At 38.5% G+C, this 17,377-nt stretch overlaps 1 protein-coding gene across 1 annotated transcript; it reads right to left on the bottom strand.

Annotated features, from left to right (window-relative positions):
- Positions 1 to 195: 195 nt before the first annotated feature.
- On the bottom strand, positions 196 to 16,520 carry cavin1a (caveolae associated protein 1a). Its single transcript, XM_004071294.5, has 3 exons — positions 16,336 to 16,520; positions 15,760 to 16,256; positions 196 to 3,409 (listed from the first exon to the last, which is right to left on the bottom strand). The coding sequence occupies exons 2-3, from the start codon at positions 16,252 to 16,254 to the stop codon at positions 2,642 to 2,644; spliced, it is 1,263 nt and encodes a 420-aa protein (XP_004071342.1). The 5' UTR covers positions 16,255 to 16,256; positions 16,336 to 16,520; the 3' UTR covers positions 196 to 2,641.
- Between the last annotated feature and the right edge of the window lie 857 nt (positions 16,521 to 17,377).

The raw sequence follows: 17,377 nt of genomic DNA, 5'->3' as shown, positions 1-17,377 counted from the left end.
AGGGAGACAAAGAGGAACCACCCTTTGCTCCTGTCTGGAGCCGTGTGTCCTTAGCTTTTAATGAAATGAGGTGTCACCGGCTGAATCTATTCTATCAGCTGCAGAATTTCAATTACAGTAGCTTTTTCTCATTTTGTTTGGCTCCTTTCTTCAAGAGAAAATGACTTTTTTTCTTCAAGATTAATGAACAGAGTCTTTTTTTTTTCAAATTGCAGTGCACACACTTTATTCAGAAACAGACACACAAATTCACCTGGTTTCCATGAAAAATAAACCATGAAAGTTTTGGTTGTGCAGGACCAAATCCTATATCAATGACACTTTGCTTATTTTTAATTCAAGATGTTTACACATGTCGACATTGTCAGTTGAGATGTTTCCTACTTCTCAGGCACAACACTGGGAGAGTTCTGTCAATGAGACGCACATGCACTGAAAAAACGAATGTTGAACATGGTGACTCATTTCTGTTTTTCCTGTCTTTCTTAGAAAAGTGAGCAAAGTGAGGTGAGTAAACACCAAGCAACAGGCACAACTTGGTTAATATACATCAAAACATGACAGTGATAGAAAAAACAGTGTTTTTTTAAGGATTCAAGCACACTTTGGATCCTAAAAGTGGAGATTGTTGCATTTCTAACGTAAAGATTAAGCAACAAAACAACCATTTCAATGTGTTGGTTAAATGTAAAAGAACAAAATCAAGAGATGTGGCTCATGAAACTTGATGAATGATTTGTTTCAACAAGTGTCTTATTAAAATATTGCCATGATGGCAAAGTGACAGTAAAAATATTATTAAAAACACATGGGTCATGGAGCATTTCACTATTCTGATTTAATTTTCAGTGTTTTAATGTCAAGTTGACAGGCATTGATTCTGGTACAGTAAAAACCATGACTGCTAAAGTGATGAGTAGCTGCAAATTGCTTGTTTTTTTGTTTCCAGTCTTACACAGATAACAGTAAATCACCATTTACCACATTTGGGCTGTTTATTACTTCACTTTCCCATTTGAAGAAATGCATCCATCATACTTGGAGAAAACTTCAAGCTGTTGTGTTTCTCTTTCCTTTTCCTTTTTGTTTTTAAATGTGCTACTCCGATTGAAATGGTGTTTTTGGTGTTTTTGACACGTTTTTGTGGCATTTTTCTGATGATGGAAAACACATATATAAAAAGAAAATTGTGCTTAAAGTTGCATTTCTGAATGCATCTGCATTCAAATCATTGTGACTCAGGATTAGATGAAAAAAAAAAAAGATTGTATTTGAGATGTCGAAAATTCGCTGGGCGGGTCACAAGCTCCCTTCGTGCTCAATTCTGATGCATCCACTAAGAGACGAACGACTAGATCCATATTTGTCTTCATTTTCCTCAGCCAAGCTTTAATCTAACTGAAAACTGTACGACTGGATGGCTCCAACATTACTCACCTTTTTCGTTGCACCGGTGAGGTTGGGTATGTGATGGGCTGTAAGCTTGTGGCAGAGCGTGTAAACAGAGAGCTCTCAGCAATGGGTTGCTCCTCACCAACGGTCCCGCCCACAAATACATTTCTAATGAACTACTGCTGCTCTGCAGAAACTATATCCAAAAACTTCTCCTTTTTTGGCTAAAATGGACAGAATTTTAAATTAAAGGAACACTTAGAATAGATTAAAAGATGATTGGAGTGGGTCTTTAAATATTACGTTACCTTCACAAAACAACAGTAGGATCATGTTTACGGAGTGATTACAGTTACGAGCTACAAACGGCGTGGATGTGTAAAGAATGACTTTAATCCACCTTAACAACTCCAATGTCAAAGTCTTGATGTCACGTTAAGTGAACCTGGATCTTCATATTGCTCCATGAGCTGTGAAACTGTTAAACCTAAACGTTTAAGCAGTTTCACAAGCTGGTACCAATTGTGATTTCCCCTCCAGTGCTTGAACTAGATTCAAGCAAAACCTGTTCAAAGATAATGGGGGCAAGTGACAAAATGTGAGAAAAACTGAGCAAAGCTGCATGGAAGCACAGATTTTCTTTGGTTGAAATATATTGTGATAATTAAATAAGTGTGTTCTATGCTACAGTTTATTTTGTAATATTTAGAAAGGATGACTTTTTTTGTATTTTAAATGAACACTTTTACATTGTGATAGTGCCTTTTGGGTATAGCACATTGGTTCACTTTTCCTGCTTGTGTCTTTAAGCCGAGTCCTTTGACTTCTGCATCTTAGTTTGATCACACAGACTGTAAGAAGCGGAAGGACCTACCAAAAAAAAGAGGATACATTTTAAAAATCATTCCATAAAAACGACAATACTTTATAAAGTTTTCGTCTTTCAAAAGAAAAAGAAAAAATAGTCAGAAAATGTCAACAGAAGTTACTCAAACCGACCCTAGAGGTATTCCAAAAGCTAGGTTTGTGTCTGCTGTTCAGCTGCTTTTTACAAGAGAAGTGTGAAAACATGAAAGTATTCCTTCTTTGGAAAATTACCAGCAGAGGACAAAACTGAAATGATGTCAAAATACAAACATGTCTTCAAGGCCTCCAGAGCCGTTGCTGTTTTTTTCAGATTAGACTTTCTCATGGGTGTTGATTTCCTCAACGCCAGGGTTTTTCTTCACTTTTTTTTGTAGCAAATCCTTTATTTGCCATGGGCTTTCTTTAGATATTCTGGTTCCACACTGACCAACTGAGAGTCCTCAGTCACCTCCAAAAGAGTCTGCCTCTCTGGATTGTCTATATCCACTAATTTCCCTTCTTCTATCTCTACATGCACTCCCAGCCCGTTCTCCTCTTCACCCAGCTGAGCTTCTCCTTCTGTCACTTCCACCATCTCTGTGTTCTGCACCACCTCTTCCTCCTCCCCTTCTCTGACCTTCTTCACATGGAAGGTGAAGGGGGGGACTCGATACACTGTTGTTTTGGAGCGAGAGTTGATGGCGTGATCAGGGGTCAGGGACTTCTTCACTTTCTCCTTGTAGGTTTTCATCTTTGCTCTCCGCTCCTGGTTGGGGGTCATGCGGGTCCCGAGTTTATCAATCTTCATTTCAAGGCTGTGCTTCGTTTTCTCCAGATTGTCCCGGGTTCTCTGTCTCGTCTTCTCCAGGTTCTCACGGGTTCTCTTCTTTGTCTTCTCCAAGTTTTCTTTCGTCTTTTGTTTCGTTTTCTCCATTTTCTCCTTCGAGAAGGCTTTCTTTATGTTTTCCACTTGCTGTTTGGTGGTGCGCTGGAGCCGCTTAGTGCGGGACTCTTCAATGATCTCCTCAATCTCCACCTCTTCATCTGAATTGACAGCGGCTTGAACCCCCTCTCGCTCCTCCTCAGGTATCTGCTCAAGGTTTTCCACTGCTTCACCTTCAGCTGTCTGTGCTGTCTTCTGTTTGGACTCCTTTGACGCCTTTACTTGGTCCTGAGGGGGAGAAATCACAAGGACAAAAAAGACACAAATATTAAGCTGCAAAAGAAAATAGAACATTTTAAAAACCTTTTCAATGCTGACATTATCCAAAAAACCTTCTTGGATGATACTTACACAATTTTGAGTACATGTCAGTGACCCACAATGAATATTATACAATAGGAAATGAAAATCATCAGACTAAAAAAGTGTAAATAACATATTTTTGGACAAATGAAAATGTTCTCAGCACCTTTGAGTCATTTCATCTCCATATTCCAATGCTTGACTGCTGCTGATACAGAGTGCCACCTAGTGGCAGAAATGATAAACACTCATATGTGTCAACTATGACGTCATTGAGACCTGAAGCAAACTGCAGCTCTAATATTGTGCTGAAGTGAAGATAAAAAAAGAAAGAAAACAAATATTTAAACCTATTTATGCTAAATTACAAAAAAATGGTAGATAAAGGTAAGAACTATGAGAAAAAAAGATTGGAATTCAAACTAAAGTTACAGATTTGGCAGAAATTGCAATTTTTTTAAACCTAAAAAGACATTTTAATCAAAACTTTTGTTGTCATGAGGTGCATTTCTTTTAATAAATGGACAATGCAAAGCAGTTACACAATTGTTTAAAGATACATTAAAAAGTATCGCACAAAGTATTGAAAACTGAGTTCAATATTCATCTGTTAATTTCCTATTTATTTTGTTGCCGGAACTCAAAACATTAAAAATGGTGGGGGGTTTGTAGAGAGCACAAAGACACTATTTCTTATTAAACATCATTCACACACAGAATAAATGATATTCCCGTGGTATAAATGCTTTCGATGGAGAACTGAGAAACCATCTTCTTTTCTTTAGAGCTTCAGTGTGTGACCTTCTGCACACTTTTGCTGTTAATACAACTTTATGACATAAAAAATAGACACTGATGTTTGAAAGTGGGTTTTTTTGTGTCAGCCAAGGCCAAAGTCCTATCGGTGAATTACAAGAATGCAGTCTGCACTTTTGGTATTCAATTACTCGTACTTGTGTGCAAATGCAGGTGCGGAGTATTGAAAAGGAAGTTGAGATAAAGTGAAATCAACCTTCTTTCAAACTTTGAAAAGATGCAAACAAAGGCTACATTCAAGACTAGACCAGCCTAATCCTGATTTTCCTTCAAGGATCAATTCTGCACTTTTGAACTAAACCTTTTTTTGTTCTAATAGGAAGCAAAACATGTTTAAATAAAATAAAAAAATCCACCAAAAACCTTTCTTTTATTTTGATATACCAAAATGCCCTTCTTTAAAATAACAAACAAGAAAAAATAATAATAACGGTAAGCCATAAAGTATATCTCATTATTCAAAGATATTTAAAAATATCTCATTCATGTCCGACATCTGAAATAAATTTGGCAATCAGATTACATAGGTAGCACATTACCCTGAGCAGTTCAAATGCTGCCCTCCCACAAACATATACTGCCTCCATATCTAGTTCTGTGTATGGTGGACCTAACCAACCCCGCTGTGTATGGGTTTATTTTGAGCTGGCCATTCCCTGTCTCTGAATTCCTTTTTCCATAGTTTGGCTCCTGGCCAGGCAACTCCCTCCCCTGCTGTACAACAACAGATAAACACAGGTCCCCGTTACTGGGGCAACCACCTCCTCAGCTGTCCCCGGCGTGTGCTGAAGTTTAGCTGGATGGACAGCTGACATCTCTATGACAATTGCTGTAAACGCATCACAATCACTTAAAAATAGATGCTACACCTGCTCTGCAAACACACTTCAGAAGTGACAAGAAGAAGAAAAAATCTACTTTTATGATGTTTAAAAACTGCACAAGATTGAAAGATTTAAGTAAAATGTTACTCAGTAAGAGGTCTGGATGTAAAATCTTTAGTTATCTTGGATGTAAATTGTGTCAAAAAAACATTATTCTCATGTTATGCAATATCTCTCAACCCCTTGATACCTGAATTTATTTCAGATTATTTAAAAAATTATTAATATTTTTGCTTAGATGCTAAATTAAGTTACATTTGTTGCAAATTTTGCATCAATCTGCATAACAATTAAGCATCAAACATGGAAGTATGCAACTAGGGGGAAATACATTCCAGTTTTTCCTGCATTTTAAAAAAAAACTTTTTCTTCATATTGAATTATTTTCAAGAAAATATTACATAAAATACCTCTTTATTCTTAATATTTCTCAACAAAATCCAATTAACTCATAGTACTTTGTGCTCAGCAGTTTTTGCGGCATATCATAGACAAAAAATATCAGGAAAATCGAGTGAACTGGCGGGGAAAAGCCCTCATCCTTCCTAGACAGAACACTTTATTCAAAGGGCTCGTTTGGCAAATGTTAGGATTTGTATTTATAGATTTATTGGTGGGTTATTTTATCAATAGCTGATTCTTCCCAGCAGAAGATTAAGAGTTATGCAGCCATAGTTGCGGTAAACAGGCTTAGCAGACTAATTCTGGGAGCTGAGCATTGCTGCCAACAGTGATCTACTCACTAACACACATTTTATTTATGTAACAAACTGAACACTTTTTTTATGTCTTCTAAATTGTAATGACTCATGTGTGCCAGGCAAAGCTTAATGTGACTGGACCTTTTAGAAGAGGGAGTCCGTTTTAATTGCATATAACGACAAGCACCAAGAAAATCTGAGCTTCACATGCAAAAACAAAACGTTGGCCGTGTTTTGTATGTGAACATTCAACCTTAAACACACAAAAACATGATTTTTGTTACCAGATAAAGTAAAAAAAAAAAAAAAAAACTATCTATATTATCCATATCAATCACATAATTTTATTCATGTGATTTTCATAGTGTTATTTGTTTCACAAATCAATATTAAAGATTTTTTGACTTACAAAGATAAAAAAAAAAAAAAAACTCACCTAATTATTTCTAATCTCACATGGATTTTCTTTCATTTTTACCTCAGGTAAAGGCCCATGATTGTGCTGATGACATTACCATATTTATATTTGGCTAAAACATGCCAGAACAACAAAAGTTATTATTAAAGAGGATATTTGTTTCTTTTTGTGCTCTTTTAGCAACATATAGATATCTCCTTGCGTTTTTTATTCTATAAATTATTCTTAGCTCCACAAATAAAAAATGATATATTGGCCACAGTAAAATCATGCATATTAATCCCTCAAAGTTAATCTTGATTTTGAAAACAAAAAAAACTATCAGTGTGCTGCAAAGATGTTTTTTTTTTGGAACTACCGGGAACATTTTCCAGTTTACATAAAATTGTGATACGATCACCAAGCCCCGTTTGGGTTCTGCCCTGATTGCAAAACACAAGTGGGAGAACCCAGAGATGAATATGTTTAGGCTCATTAGCGGCCCTGTTATCTGTTTCTCCATCCCCACTTACCAGCAGTGGAAAAGTTAGCCGGCGGCATGTATATATTTACAGACACATGCCGGGATAATGGGGACACGAGGCGCTCTGTGCGGGGACAGAATATTTTCTTTATTAGTGCTTCTTCATTGTGTCCTAATGGAAATGTTATCTAAAAATACAACCTGTTTGAGTGAATATCTGTTTGTTTTCTTTAATTACAGGAAATGCAATGAAATAAGTGTATTTACTTGCAAAGCGAGAACATCAGCCTTCTACATTCAATGAAAATGCTGTAGAAATTTGCAGTATAATATTAACAAACGCTCCAATAAAATCGAGGTCATCATATTTTATAAATTCTCTTTTTCGGCTGATCTGAAGCTTGGCACTGGAATGATATTTTTTTGGAATGAACAACAAAAGAAATCCGCGTCTTAACATAATGTCATGTCTTAATGTAAATCTGTTATCTTTGGCTATATTTGCTCTTCTATTCCCCTTGAGTACTGTTGCGTTTTTTATTAGAAATCAATCCAACGCTGCAAGGATTTAAAAATTTAAATCAAGAGTTGTAATTGCTTCTGAACCCACCCACTCGTATGCAAATATTCAGCAGGCTTGTGCATAAACAGACCCACACCATCCCTTTTGAGGCAGCGTGATGATAGGTCTCTCCGGTGAGTCACAGGAGCAGCTGTCTGATCCCATCCAGCCCTTGCAGCTGTGCACTTCGCTTTCACAATGAGTAATATCCCTGACCCATGCACCGCTCCATGGGAGAAGGCGGCTCGAGAGATGGACAGGAGGCAGAGTTAGAGGTTTGCATGTTTGAGCTCTGTAAAAGCCTCTATTGGGACGCTTTGATCCCCAACGAGTTCCTGAAGGCTAAAACAGGTTTCCCGGCCAATAATGTCTCCCACAGTTGTCTAAATAAAGCTAGAACAATTCACAGTGAACTCGCCACCGCCCACTACTTCAGGGGTTTTGGGGGTGAGTCATATGACAAGGGGCAAAGGCAAATTCTGCATCATGAAACTCCTTCAGCTTTCCAAAAAAAGACTCTCCTGGCTCTATATTTAGTGTCATTTAAGCAATGGAAACCAACCCTACTCTGTTAATCCACACATTCATTCAAAGACAGGGCTCCTACACACCACATAATTAATCTGGCCATTTCGGGCCACAAGTTGCGAGTTTTGAAACGTTCCCTGCACTATTTGTGATTTAACGCACGGAGAGGGCAGTTTCCATTCTCCCACATCCAACTTTAGAAAACCAAAGGACTATAGTTCGTCTCAAAAGTGGAAACTTTCCACATTTTACCCTGAGAGTGTGTCATCCAGCTCTCTGTGACTTCAACTTTGAAGAAAAATACATAAAATCAATTTTACGAAAGCTGTAATAAATCATATTAGCTGCAAAAGAGTCCTGACATGAAGGCTTTTGCGCTTTGTCTAAATAATCAAGAGCTGCATTGAACCAAAAACTTTACCAAAATAAATAAATTTTAGAGAAAACATCCAACATTTTCTTTGCAAATGTCTAAAGGGTTGAAAACTTAGTCGTTGGGTTCCATCTCTTAATCCATTCTTTTCGCCAACTGTGTTAGAAATCTTTAAATGTGTAAAGTCAGCCCAACATTTGCACTGTTTGGACAGAATGCACTTTAAGCGCCAATTTTATTTATAGATCCATCATCCAAAATATCCTTCCATCTAATGCCAAGGGTTGCTTAAACCCGCGGTGTCCTGGCACGATCTCCATAACAGCCAATAATTCACATACCATCATGAAGAACAGCGAGCTGTCACAGCAGCAGTGAAATTTACTACCAGGGGCTCCGGCTAATGATATGTACAGGTGGAAACTGGACTGTCGCACGGAACACCGAGGCTCCAAGGTTCTCCCAACATAATGCTTCTTATACATTTACATCAACAGTTTTCCCCAATGAAGCAGTTGAAAGGTTATGTAGGTTAAACGTTATGCAGCCGAGAGACTGGATGACAGCTCCAACTGTTCAAAATGATCAGTCTGCTAGTTGCTAAAATGCTGTTAACTGCTTTGGGATGGAGATGTGAGGTTGGTGATGGGTGAGTCAAGTAAGAAACATTTCCTGAGGCTTTTTATAGTGAAGCAAATATAAGAAAGTCCTTCAGAGTACACGAACAGGTGGAACATTTCAAGTGGGTTTTATAATGGTGATAATGTCCTACTCCAATTATCTTCATCTATTTTGAAAGCGCTCCCATTGGTCTTTTAATTATGATTATGCAGTTTTTAGGACATTTTCTAGGACATAGTTTCTGCAGAGCAGCAGTAGCACAACAGAAAATGGTCTCTGAGTTGTGAGTGTCCTATTGTACCTCCTCTTCCCCTCCCTGTTGCTGAGAGCTCTCTGTTTACACGCTCACAAGCCCAACCTAACATTACTGGTGCAACCAAATGGCAAACGGTGTTGGAGCTATCCTGCCATCCAGTTTTTAGCCAGATGTCAGTTCAGACGAGGAGGAAAATGAAGACGTACATGGATGCATCAGAATGGAGCGGAGCAGAAAGATCATGGCCCGCTCCGGGGTATTTTCTATGTCACACAGACGTTCAGTTTCAAACGGCATTATTGCTCCTGAATCACAATAATTTAAGTGAAGAACTACTTAGAAATGCAATTTTTAGCTTAATTTTCTCATTATGTGTCCTCCATCATCATAAAAATGTCACAAGAACATGGTAAAATCCCAATTTTCAGCTGACTCAGCCTCTAAAACATTTCGTTTCATTTAGCACTTGTGATTAAATCTTGTGATTTTAATGCATTTTCCTTTTTTGTGAAGCACTTTGAATTATTTTGTGTACAAATTGTGCCAAAATAAATTTGCCTTGCCTAGCACTTTAATAGGCTTTACTTTTTCACCATAACTAAGAGAAAAAACAAAAAAGTGATTTATGTCTCAGTTTAAATAACAATTGGGGTTTTATGTTTCTAATTATTGTTAAGAATTCATGAAGAACCAGTTTTTAGGCATATTTGCCATTAAAGGATGTACCTATTTTGAGGACGATGAAGCATGTATGAAAAATAAAATTGAATGGTATAAAAATAGAAAATAAAGACAAAATGAGACTAAATAAAATAGCAAATTGGTTACTTATTTTTACAAGATGCCAACTGTTTATTGAATGATAATGGAATGAAACTTACAGTGCATTATCTCAAAATACCATAAATTTATTTTAGATTTTCATTAGAGTTCAGTGAATGTTGCTAATTTTCTTCTCAAAAGGCTGATTTAAACGTTTCTGACTAAAGTAATCAATGCAAAATTGATTAGTTTGTGGCAATCCGGTTCACATTTCCATTGAACTGTTATATTTTCCACTGTTGCCCGCGAAAAAACATGAAAAAAAAATTATTAGCATACAAGGACATTCTCCACTTCCACACTTTTCTTACTCTGAACAGTTGAGTTTTCACTCCGTGGAGTTTTCCACACACTTTGGTACGAAGCATGAAAATTAAATGGCTTAGAGCAAGGGTGGGCAAACTACGGCACGGAGGCCAAACGCGGCCCGTCAAGCTATTTAATCTGACCCGCCAAACTGTAATAAATCATACTGATCATCCTTATTAATTCTTTATTTTCCCTGTAATTTTGGTGTCTACCCAGATATGGTGGACTACAAACATACAGTATATTCTAACATTAGATATTCTGCATTCATGTGGTGTTGGAAGTTTTGTTGTTTTTTTATGGTAGTTCGTTTTTCGAGTTGAAAAAGCATTTATTCGAACATTGCATGAATGCAGTATTTCTCTAAGTTTGCATTTTGCAGTTTGACATAAACTTATTGATGCAATTGGCAATAAAGACAACAAAACCAACAGTTTTGAAATAAAAACTCTAAAATGTTCTGTTTTTATATATATCTATATATCTATAGATATATATATCTGTATATAGATAGATATCTATCTATAGATATCTATCTATAGATATAGATAGATATCTATCTACATATATATGGATATAGTATGAAGCAGCTCACTTTTATAATTTCAGAGGACTGGCAAACTAAAGTCTCTGGACTTGGGCCCTTCTTGAATTAAACAGGGGTGCCGTCATATTGGATAACTTGCTGCCATCTATGGGATGAAGCAAACCTATGCAAGAGAGGCACAAGTCCAGTAATTTTTGCACGTAACCCTTGTGCTATCCTAGGCACTTTAACATTGGGAGTGGGGTCATCTGGACCCCACAAGATAGTGCTCTGAACCTTTTTTCTTCAATGATTTGTGATCTTCACTGGTCTCCATGGATTACATGAAATCTTTCCACCTTTATCCACCTTTGTCATGGTAGGAATAACACCTCAAAGTAAGGGTGGGGTCATCAAAGATAGCACAAGGGTTAATGCATTTTAAATGTCAAGCATAGTCAATACATTACAACAGACTTGGTTGGGGCTTTTTTGCACATAATCAGATATCTTCTCCCTTGAAGACCATAGAACATATGATATCTCTATTTTGAACAATTGTGGACTTGGACCCCTTTTGAACTAACCGACTCATATATATCAGTAAATATATATCTGTTTTCAATCAAAACTAAAGCATTTCTTCATCCAGATTCTCTGTTATGTCTTTCCCTTAAGAGGGGGATTACCAAAACCCACCATACTTCTGGTTTGGCCCTTATGACAAATGTTATAACCCTTTGTGGCCCAAGAGTCAAATAGTTTGCCCCCCCCTGGCTAGAGTGACAAAGAAGGAAGAAAAATAGAAAGAGTCTGCCGCTGATGCTGTCCATTTCTTAATGCTGGTTCCTATTTTTGCCTGCCACTTGTGCGAACTTGACCATTGGTCCAAGCTTTTAGAGAGGCGGCTAAACGTTTTGTGGCTGCATCCCCTGGTGACTCAATGGAATCACTGTGTTAGGTTTTAAAGGGAAAACAGGGCTGACAGAGTGGGACTTGTTGGCTGTTAGTCCATCTCTGAGTGGTGTTAGAGGAAAGCTGTACTCAACTCACATCTTTTTCCAAGGTGGAAGTAAAACATATTCGTCCAAGTTATGGTTAAGGTAAACGTGCAAAGGTTGTGAAAATTCATTAAAAAGTCTTCAATAGTAGTTTTAACATTTGATTTAAGCAAAAAGAAAATAATTAGATGATCAGGTTCTATTCAGTTTGAACAAACTTGGGAAAAATACATGTTTCAATGTTTGCCTTATTTTTAGTAAAACTGAAACATTAACATTAAAAAGAAAGGAATCAGAGAGGCTGAGTAAAAAAGCACATTATGCACAGATATACCTGTATGGTGGAAAAAATACATTTTAGAATCTTTCTAAAAGTAAGTAAATGTAACTTAGTACTACTTATCTACAATGGTTTGTAATGTTAGCTGAGTCTAAGTAATCTGTAACTGAGAAGTCCCAGACTGAGTTAAACATAACTTTGACTCCTTCTGCAGCCAAACAAACTCAGGTTCCAGACACACAGCGATACTGATGGACATCTCACACCGCAGGAACTATTAGAACACAAAATTGCATAAAGTGCTTTATGAAACGTTCATTTCAGCCACTGTTTCAGGCTTAGATCACTGAGATGTAAAAATCAACAACAAAATCATTAAAATTTCCCCTCTGCATCCATTAAAAAGTGTCATATATTTTCTGATTGTGAACAATCAAATTTGTGTAATTTTACACTTAAATGTTAGAATTAAAACATTTTTGGTCAAGTTTTGAACAGCAGGTACATCCCCCGTCCTCTGATCACGTCTGCTCTGTCTGCCAAAGGCTCTCTGTGCCTTTCTGTGGTAGTGTTTATCTATTAGTGATGACATGAAGAGATGATACTAAAATATAAAGCACACACAGGATCCCATTTTCAGTGCTGTTGTTTACTTGTCAGACTTTGTCCTCTACAGCAGCAGCTTTGGTTTGGGCTGATCAGATAAAGACCGAGCGAGAGGTTCAGTCCACTTAGAAGTCCTCTTTTTCCTCTATCTAGGAGGTTAGAGTTAGGGCTGGGCGAAGTTACCTTAAAAATAAAATGGACAGTTTCTTTTCCACCAAATGCGCAATAAATACTATTACCTTACAAAGACTACTAAAAGCTCTTTTATTTTTAAATCTCCTTTGGAGGTTGACCTGAATTCAATTACATTCAATTTGTGTTTTAAACATTCTCTTGTAGCATTTTTCTCATGATGGAGGACATACTTATAAAGACAAAAAAGATTAAAATTGTATTTCTTAGAAACATTTTTTTCAAATCGTAGTGAATCAGGAGCAGACAAAAAAACGCTATTCAAAAAAAGCCTGTAGCACGGATGTATGTTCTGCAGTCGGCAGGCCGCTTAAGCCCCACTCCACTCCATTCTGATGCATCCAATCGAAGATAAATGGATCCATGTACGTCTTGGTTTTCCTCGTCCCAGTTGGTACCTGGCTCAGAACTGTATGGCGGGATAGCTCCAGTTTTTGTTGCACTGGTTATGTTTGGTTGAGATGTGAGTACGTAAACAGATGGATGATGGGAAGGGGTGCACACTCCAAACCACAATTCAGAGGGTGAATTTCTAATTAACTCCTGCCGCTCTGCAGAAATGATGTCCTAGAAACTGACTTTTTTGGCTAAAAACGTCATAATCATAATTAAAGACCACTGGGAACGCTTTGAAAATAGATCAATAGATCATCATGGTGGGATTTAAAATTGAAAAAAAAAAAGCTTCGTTTTTGAGTGAACTAACCTTTGTTTCTAACAGACTGCTGACCCAAAAACTGTTAAAACCATTGTTTCCATTTATCTAATCCTGCAATAAATCTACATTTTCCTCCGGTTTGCACCAAAGTCCCACTTTACCTCAAAGTGTAGAAAAATGTCTCTTTAGTTTATTAATTAAATTAAAACAAATATCCGCTGTATCCAACAGGAAAGTTAGAAATAAAGTCAAAAAAGAGATGGACACAAATGACAAAGATACAACTGACTGACAGTGAAGCAGACAGGTTAACAGGGAGGGTGTGAGGCCTGCAGCCGACTGACTCACTGGGTATTTGCACCACCATCTTGTGCTGCACAAAGAGGGAAAATCATCAGCTGAAGCACAGACAACCACAGTCAGTGGGTAATAAGGCTTCACACGCAAAAATCCCTCCAGATGAACGGCAACATTTCAGCACAGAAGGTTTTGAATCACAGTTCAACCTGAACAATGGAGACAGTCAAGTCCTGCGCGGCTGAAATTCTAGCCTCACCAACACTGACATTGTAAGTAGCGGCCAGTCAAGAACAGAAATTGGATTAAACACACACACACACACACACATGCTGGTAATCTAACTCCAAAGATGTATGTCTTAACCTCCATATACCATCCCATAATTCCTGCTCCAGCTCTGGTTCTAAACGGATCAAGCCTTTCACAAAGTAACGCACACGGATGGTGGAAAAAGATCAGATCTGACCGGCAGCCATTGTTTATCAGCACTGCTGTCCATATCTGAGGGGCCTGTCTGTTAATCAGTTAAACAGGAGGCGCTGCAGAAACAGGAGCCCAAAACAGCCGCCGCAACATAAGAGTGAAGCCGTGACCCTGGATTTGGGAGGAACTGGAGCTACAGGAGATATGAATGCAGATGAAAATAAAGTATGAAGTAAAAAAAAATAAAAATCCATTCAAGTTCAGACTTGTATAAGTTCTTAATTAGATTTCCGCAGTATGAAAAAAACACACTAGGCTGTGAAAAGACATGAAAAAAAAAAACCTGCTGGAGTCCTGCTAACACCAAGCGACACCTGCTTTACTATATAATTTATTGAGGTCTGGTCTCTATGATTGGATTTCTGCTGAATGCCAGCGGTGTAACCCACTCCCACTGTGCGCGTCCCAGAAGGGTGATGTGAAAAATGTGTGCCGGCTAATATAGACCCTCCGAGCCGAGCTGGACTCACGCGAGGCTCCTCGCCCAAGAAGACCCTCCCACTTTTCGCGTGTTTTTAGAACAGCAAACATTTCCTTTTTTCCAGTTTAAAATGCGTTTCGACTCCATCGAGTCTTTGAGGTGGTCCTGTAGTACAAACTCCATTTTTAAACAAAATATGAATAAAACAACGTCAGGGTTCCATATGTGGAAGGCGTAAAAGCTGCTAAAAAAAGAAATGCTGGTTAAAGATCACATGCAGATTTCAAAGGATTTCTTTTGACATCAGAAATAAAAATGTACGTACCTAGGTTGGTGCTAGGTTGCTTAATTGCTATGTGCAGCTTTGTGCACCACAGCTTTCAATCAGTCTTCACGAGGATTATTTATTTTTTATTTTTTTACATGGCAACAGCCCGATAGCCATCTGTAATCATAGCACTCACAAGGTGGGTGTTGGTTCTCCCTCAAGAACCCCACATGCCAGTCTTTATAGGCCTCATATTTGAATTTGCACTCTCAAGTCTTATATATAGTTTTATTGGGTAATTGGGATGGTCTGATGAAAAGCAAAGGTCACTGTCAGCCGTGAGTTTTCCATCGCCGCGCCTGCTTTTCCTACAGCGGTGTGAGCATGCTCTGTGAGGTAGCCTCTAAAAACTGGAGGGAAAGAGTTGAGGCTTTGTCAACACGACTGCGTCATTTAAGCCGTAGGAAAGACTGATTCAGACGCCTATGGAGACTGAAGGGCTGCGGCGCTCACTCTGCATGCTCAAAGGATCCCTTTTCATTTTCAATAAACAAGGACTGGCTCACACGGCAGCGTAACCTGACCTCTCTCGAAGCTAAAAGGTTGTTCCGACATTCTTTTAGGTGAATTTCACACTTCCTGGCTAACTTCCTTTAAGATGTGGGGAATGCAGCACACCCCCTCTGGACGAACGTGGACTGTGAGTGTCACCGTGCAAAGAGACCCCTGTGAGTCTCTATGTGTTGGGTTAAAATAACTCCAAGACAACTAAAATACAAGCAGTCACCTGGTAGATCAGGACTTTGAAGTGGCGTCGCTTCAGCAGCTCGTTCTCGTTGTTCTCCAGCTTTTTGATCTGGCCCGCCTGCTTCTCCAGGTTGCTGCGTACCGTCTTGATGTTGACACTGACCTTGCGCACCTTGTCTAGCATTTTGTTGACTGTCTTGGCAGTGTCAACGTGGTTCTTGGACAACTTGGTCAGCTCCCCTTGGATCGTTGACACCGACTTCTCCATGGCCTCCTGTCGAGCCTCCAGTCCATTCTGAGTGTGCTGGATGTTGTCCACCACCCCGATTATTTTGTCTAGCAGAGCCAGAACCATGACGCCATTCCTCTGAGCTTCACTGGCACCTCCAGAGCCCGTGGCCAGCACTAGGTCTGCCTCTTCAGAAACATCGTCTAAGGCCGATTCTGAGGCAGAACCTACCAGAGCCACCTCTTCGTCATCATAGGGCACTGCTGCATGGATTACTTGATCCGTTGTCATACCTCTATCTGCCATGACTGTCAATACACAAACTGCAGTCAGTGGGCTACACAACAAAAATCAATTTTTTACAACAACCTTTAACAAAATCGGTACCTGGTTTTTCGAACTTCCTTCCAACCACTTTCTCGAGCCTCTAATCTACGTCTGCTGAGTGTTTTTACCCGCAGTCTTCTCTGTCTCTGTCTGCCTTTGCTCTGGGATGCCAGCCAGCCAAGGGGAGTTGAGCCTCTCACAGCTGAAGCATGCGTACCCTGACTCATATGCCTCTGCTCCCAGTCAAAGTATCCGCCCAAAGTTTTTTCCTCTCACCACCCGGCCTCCACCCACCACCTCCACTGATGCTGCTGCTCCACCCCATTCAGTCCCCGAGCAATGGCAGTGTGTCAAAGCTCCACCTCCTACATGACATGAAAATCCTGTCTAACATAAGAAAGTTCGGACTCCAAATGGCAAAAGATGCAAAACAATGGAACAGACAGCGATCCCTAAAACATTAGGTGCTTTCTTTCTAGTGTTAATCCTATTTATTTTGTATTTCTCTGTTAAAAATGGTCGTAATGTTTGTCTTAGCCTCAGACTGATGGATCAAATTTGACATTGAGGACTAAAATGCAAAGAATAAATCAAAACTATTCGGTCGAACAGGCTTTAAATCATTATGTATTGCCAAAGGCAATACATTTTGAGAGATAAACTCAGAATTTTTAGAGATTACAAATAATCATCAAATCCATTTTGATCAGAACCTGTCTGATGAAAATTACTTTTTTGGTTTAAAGAACTGGAATTAAAATTTCTAGTTTAAAATTCGAATGGAAAACAGAAATAAAGTCAGAAAACTCTGAATTCTGTCTTTGGTTAATCAGAAAAAAATTTCATCCTTCATTAATGCTCAGTTAGTTGCCGTCATAACCACTAGAGGACGCTACTATGCAAATTTTGTCAACAAAGGGGAAATAATATGGAGGCTCAAACTGTTCATGATTAAAAAAAAAATTACCTTGTGCAATCACATAATCAAAAGGTCAAAGTTTATGTTCAAATGTGCGTTTATTTAGTGCATGAAAATTTTACTCTAGAAAACAAGGACCTCATTTTTAAAATTGTATTCTTAATTGCATTATATTGGTCTATT

This window comes from Oryzias latipes, chromosome 8, assembly GCF_053564925.1.
Source record: "Oryzias latipes strain Hd-rR chromosome 8, Olatipes_Hd-rR_3.1".
Classification (NCBI taxonomy): domain Eukaryota; kingdom Metazoa; phylum Chordata; class Actinopteri; order Beloniformes; family Adrianichthyidae; genus Oryzias; species Oryzias latipes.
The sequence above is the reverse complement of the archived record's forward strand: the minus strand, read 5'-3'. Positions and strand labels throughout refer to the sequence as shown.